Source organism: Ipomoea triloba, chromosome 10 (assembly GCF_003576645.1).
Source record: "Ipomoea triloba cultivar NCNSP0323 chromosome 10, ASM357664v1".
Lineage (NCBI taxonomy): Eukaryota > Viridiplantae > Streptophyta > Magnoliopsida > Solanales > Convolvulaceae > Ipomoea > Ipomoea triloba.
Window position 1 is genome coordinate 25627363 of NC_044925.1, and position 5998 is coordinate 25633360.

The 5998-nt window shown below is 35.2% G+C and overlaps 1 protein-coding gene across 1 annotated transcript; it reads left to right on the forward strand.

The window, feature by feature from the left end:
- Positions 1–1479: 1479 nt before the first annotated feature.
- Positions 1480–2582, forward strand: LOC116031720 (ethylene-responsive transcription factor 4-like). Its single transcript, XM_031274000.1, has one exon. It carries the CDS (start codon positions 1624–1626, stop codon positions 2293–2295), a length of 672 nt encoding a protein of 223 aa, XP_031129860.1. The 5' UTR covers positions 1480–1623; the 3' UTR covers positions 2296–2582.
- The last annotated feature ends 3416 nt before the right edge of the window (positions 2583–5998 follow it).

Below are 5998 nucleotides of genomic sequence, written 5' to 3' on the forward strand. Positions count from 1 at the left end.
GGAGGAGAGAGATGAAAGGAAAGAAAATAAAATGAACCTTCCACAAGATATGGTTCTTTGGTACAGAAAAATCTGTACCAAGAAAATAAACCAACAGTTGCGCCTGACGCGCGTGCACTAGCGTCAGGCGCGCCTGATTTTTTTTTTAAAAATCAGATTTGTTCTCTTCAAAAAAAAAAAAAATCAGATTTGTTTAAAATCGGTAAAAAAATTCCATTAATAAGGATGCTCTAAGATAAAAGTAAATTTAATTCACATCGCATGAATGTCAGCACTTTTAAGTTCTAATTATTATCAAGTCATTAATGATGATTTTTCTTTAACAGTTTCGATAAAATATATTACAGAGTATTAGTTTAAAGAACTTTTGTATATCAAAGTTAATAATGTCATTCTTTCTCTCAAAATCATATACCAACTCCACTACAAATAACCGGAAACAATAAAATACAGGTCTTTACTCTTTATTGCATTGATGAAAATTTTTAGAAAATATAATATAATAAAGATTAGTGATTTGTAATTTTGGTTATCAATTCATGGAGTTAATAGTTATTTGATGAGAAAAGAAAACTGAAAATATATAATGATAATGATATCAATTAATAATTCTTATGAACTAAGTTTTTGTAATAGTAATAATGATAACCTATGATAAACTTGTTGATGAAGGAATCAATTGCAATTTTTCATAATAATTTTTTTTTTAATAATAATAAAACGGCGTAAAGTCCAAATCCAAAATGAGGCCGCCGGCATTGGCTAAACTACTTCCTAATTTCCTATGTATACGTGTTGAGCTTGAAGAGTTGGAAGGCACCTTCGCCTGCCGGCACTTCCAAGTCTACTATATTTTCTGACATAAGGAACAATATAAGAATTTTAGTAGATCTCCTTTTTGTTTTATTCTTTTTTTATTTTGTATAGGATAACATATTATAAGTGCCAATTGTCAACAATTTTATTTCTTTTCCTTTTATATCATCAATAAAGAATATATGAAAAAAATATTATTTCCTCACCATACTTGGCAATTTTAATAATATAATTCACAACACTAGTTATATTTATATATAATTTGGTATTTATTTAATGATTTTAAGATAATAAAATATGAGTAGTGCAACTCGCTCTTAAAAAATTTCGTCATAATTTCTCTCGTGACATAGCATTATTTGACTGGTTACGTTACTTTTTATGAGTGTAGAATCTTTTTATGAGTGTAGAAAAAATCACAGTTATTATTCGATGACGACAAGGAGGTATGCTGGAAGGGCAAATTAGGAAGTCTATAATTATCAGAGGGTTTAATTTGAAACTTTAATTATCTAGTGAACTGACCAAGCAGGTATGGTATCTCATCTATAATTTTCTATAAATCAATAATTGATTGTGCCGTCAATATTTAAGAAATGCCACGTCAATAATTGATTGGGTTTCGCAACCTCGTTGTGGCGACTATATATATTGGCCTTCTCTGTTGTTTCGCAAACCCACAGCCTGACTTTACGAGCTTGACAGACAACAATGTATACAGAGAGAGATATACGTATAGAGAGAGTGAGATAATGTGAAAGTGTTATCAGAGAGAGAGAGAGCGAGAGCGAGAGAGAGAGAGAGATAATGGCTCCAAAGAAGGCTGCGGCGGGGAGAGTTAACCCGCAGAACGAAGAGGTGCGTTACAGGGGCGTGAGGAAGAGGCCGTGGGGGAAGTACGCGGCGGAGATCAGAGATCCCGCTCGGCGGACGCGCGTTTGGCTCGGGACGTTCGAGACGGCGGAGGAGGCCGCTAGGGCTTACGACAAGGCGGCGAGGGAGTTTCGCGGCGCAAAGGCGAAGACTAATTTCGCGCCGCCGCTAGGAGATCATCAATTTCCTCTCAATTTTGGGAAGAAATTGGGAGAAAACAACCAAAATCAGAGCCCTAGCCACAGCAGCACTGTGGAGTCGTCGAGCCGCGACGGCGGAATCTTCTCGCCGACACCGGATCTCGGCTTCCGAGGTCCTCCCGCCGGAAATCCGGCGTGGTTTCCGTCGATGAACTATCCTCCCTCCGGTTCTCCTCCTGTTTTCCCGGTCGCCGTAAATCTCTCCAGCCAGACGTTATACCTCGACGCGCTGGCGCGAGGCGCGACGACGGCGATTCCCCCGCCCAACCGTCACCTGGAGACGGTGGATTTCCTCGGCGGCGGCGCCGGAACTCCGACCGAGTCAGACTCGTCCTCAATCATTAACAATCAGCCGAAAAAGGGCGGCCTAAACCTAGATCTCAACCTGCCGCCCCCGGAAACTTGAAGAAATTGAATATCGGTGGGCGTGTCGGCGCCGCCGTGGAAAATAGGAAAAGGAAAAGGAAAAGCTGATCTAACTTTTTGGCATCAGATCAGAGAAAATCGATAGAATTTACTACATTTTGCAGGCTGTTGGTTATTTAGCGGACACGGTTTTGCGTGTCCCCTTAGATTATAACCTTTATCTCGCAAATTAAATGTGATGTGTTTTTGTATAGTAACAAGAATTTCTCAGAAATTCTTGTTTTCAATTATCATTATTATTAATATAATTATTTAATTTTAGATTAATTATGGCTACATTATAATCGCTTCCTTCAATCCTTCAATCCATGTCTCCGTGCAGAGCTTGATCCTTAATTTATTAATTTTTCCTATTATATTTATAAGTAAACATAAAATATATAACTAAATTCGTGGATTTGTTTAAAGGCAAGGACGGCGTAGCCGCGGCCACGCCGAGGTTGTCGTTAGATTTGGATAAAAAAATTATTAAAAAAAAAAAGAAAAAAATTTATTTAAAAAAAAAATGGGGCAGAGTTGTGATTTGATTGGGACATGAAAGCCGACTAGATACTGGGCAGCCCTTGGGCAAGACAAGTGTATCGTAAGATCGCAGAACCATTTTTGAAACCACAAAAATTACATTAAAATACGTAGTAATTTGACAAACCAAATCTGATCCTAAAACGGCTAAAAGGGTTACACGAAATACGAAGGTTGAGTTAATATTTCTACTATTTCATTTTATGTTTCTGGTTAATAAAACTTTATTAAACTTGTTTTTAATTTAATTTTTATAATATTATATTTAATCAATGAATAAAAATATGACAGGTAAAAATATAAAATGCTATAAATTGAGGTACTTTTGGTCAACATTAACGCTGTATTGATTGGCATGACAATAATGATAAAAATTAAAAAGGAAATAAAATTTAGGTTGTTCAAGTTTTTAGATTGATAAATGCTTATGTATTCTTTGTCATTGTTGGTAACCTCATTTAAGATCATACAACAAAATAACTTGATAATTCATGTATACAAATTTGTTAACGGGTTGATGTAATAACCACACGAACATAATGGTCTTGTTCGGTAAAATAGTTAGCTTAACAGACAATTTTGACTTGTTTGATCACTATAAATTGTTTGATTTGGTTAAAAAATTAATATAAGTGTTTGATTAATCAATTTTTTGTAATTCTAAAATGCTAGAATTCAAAAAGTTGCTCAAAACAACTTCTTCAATTTATTTTTTTAGAAAAAAAAATTATACCAAACAGCTAACAGCTAACAACTAATTTACCAAACACTTACCTACGATCAGCTAAATGTTATCAACTAGTTATATACCCACTAATCCAATCAGCTAACGACCATTTTACCAAACAGGACCAATATAAAAAACTAAACACAAGCACGACGTGTTAAAATTAACATAATAGACATGTTTAATTAACATGTTTCATATCTACACAATATTATATGACATGATAACCTATTTAAAATTTATTAGACATGCTAGTGTATATATTTTTAAATAAAACTTTAGGAAAAATGTTTTTATTAAATCTACAAAAATAGTAAAGATATAATTTTTTGAATACTACTAACTCTATTACAATGCAGTATCTGTTCATAACTACTTTCTTGCCTCCACCTCCCGTATAAAAGAAAGGGTTTGATGCCACTGGACCACAAGGTCCTTGGCATAGTAAAGATATTTAATTCATGACATATCATAATGTTCATAAGATGATAAAATAATATCTAAAAATGTATAACCCGTTCCTAAAGGGTTAACCTATTAATGCACAAATTTTAACAGGTGCCCGCAGAATCATTGAGGAGGTAAATCGCGAATCACGCAATCAGCACACCAATCACATCCTACCATCTATCATCATTTGACATTTTTATATATGTTTTCAATGGGATTCGAACTCTAACGCTGTCTTTTAAGTTCATTATTTTCATATCCAATTTTGTTTATCGTTAAATCCACAACAAATTGTCAAGGCAAAAACTTGTGTGAGACCGTCTCACCATGAGACGGGTCGGATCAGGTTGAGTCAAGATGCAAATGTAACACTTATATGCACAAATGTCATACTTATATGCTCAAATATAATACTAATCAGGAATAAAATTTTTGTTACTTATAAGGGTAAATGTAATTCTTTTAAAGGAAAATACAATATTTTTACATTTCGATTTAAAAGTATTACATTTTTTTACAAAAGTATTATATTTTCCCTTATAAGTAAGGGGCACTTGTCAACATTACTTATTATGAAAAATGTATTGTTTTTTCTCTAATAAGTAACAAAAATTGCATTATTGATTAATGTTATATTTGAGTATATAAGTATGATATTTGCACATATAAGTATGACATTTGCATAGTGCTTTGACCCGACCCGATCCGTCTCACAAACAAGGACCCGTGAGACGGTTTCACACAAGTGTGACCCAATTGTCAAATATTCATGAGAACTTTTTAAAATATACGTATATAGGGAAAAGGATGTGTATTTATTACGTCGTTGCTGACAAATTAAAGCCAACACCGATGACCTCATTCAACTTGCCGTTGTTGCCGTCATTTTTGACTCCGTACTAACTTTATTATTTCTTTATATTAAAAATAAAAAAAAGATTCCTTTTGATAGGCTGAGAACAATGCCGACCGACGGGCATCGTATTAGACTATTTTGTATACGAATCTAGAATCAACATTTCTCCGGTCGGTATTGTATTTACTTCAATTAATTTCACTATTTTGTTATTATTACATTTAACTTGCAAGTTTTTTGTTGTTTTTTCTTCTTTTTCATATTTAATGCATAATTTTATCACATTTAGTTTGTTTAATCAAATTTCTAACAAAAATAACTACAACATACCTGTCATATTTTTAATCTGAAATCATATGTTCTCTCTTTAAAATCGTTAAAATATTTTAGTTAACATAGGTCAAATCTAAAATGTATTATGATAGATTTATAGAATCACAAACTTACCAATAACAATTTTTTGGATAACTTAATCAAACTCAACAAATTAGAAAAATGATTTTCACACGAACCTGCCCCTGTGATGAGCCGGAGGAAGGTGAGGATGATGTCAGTCATCATGCCCTTTATGCCCTGGGCGACACACGTGCTACAATGGTCGTGAGGGTGAGCTAACCTAAAAAACGCATCCTCAGTTCGGATTGCAGGCTGCAACTTGCATGCATGAAGCTGGAATCGCCGGTCAGTCATACAACGGTGAATCGTTCTCGAGTCGGAGCCTTGTACACATCGCTCGTCAATTGGAGCTGTCTATGCCTGAAGTCGTTACCTGCCGTACTGGAAAGCGCGGCTGGATCACCACTTTTTCACTATAGTCTTCGCCCGTAAAAAAACGGTGAATCGTTCTCGAGTCGGAGCCTTGTACACATCGCCCGTCAATTGGAGCTGTCTATGCCTGAAGTCGTTACCTGCCGTACTTGAAAGCGCGGCTGGATCACCACTTTTTCACTCTAGTCTTCGCCCGTCAATTGGAGCTGTCTATGCCTGATGCCTGAAGTCGTTACCTGCCGTACTGGAAAGGGCGGCTGGATCACCACTTTTTCACTCTAGTCTTCATCGGGTGTTTCATTCATGTTTTCAGTGAGATTCGAACCTCTACACGAGTATCTACTACCTTCAATCGTGATT

Bases quoted from the DNA above. Each gene is read 5' to 3' on its own strand.
- LOC116031720 (XM_031274000.1), top strand. From the start codon at position 1,624: ATGGCTCCAAAGAAGGCTGCGGCGGGGAGAGTTAACCCGCAGAACGAA.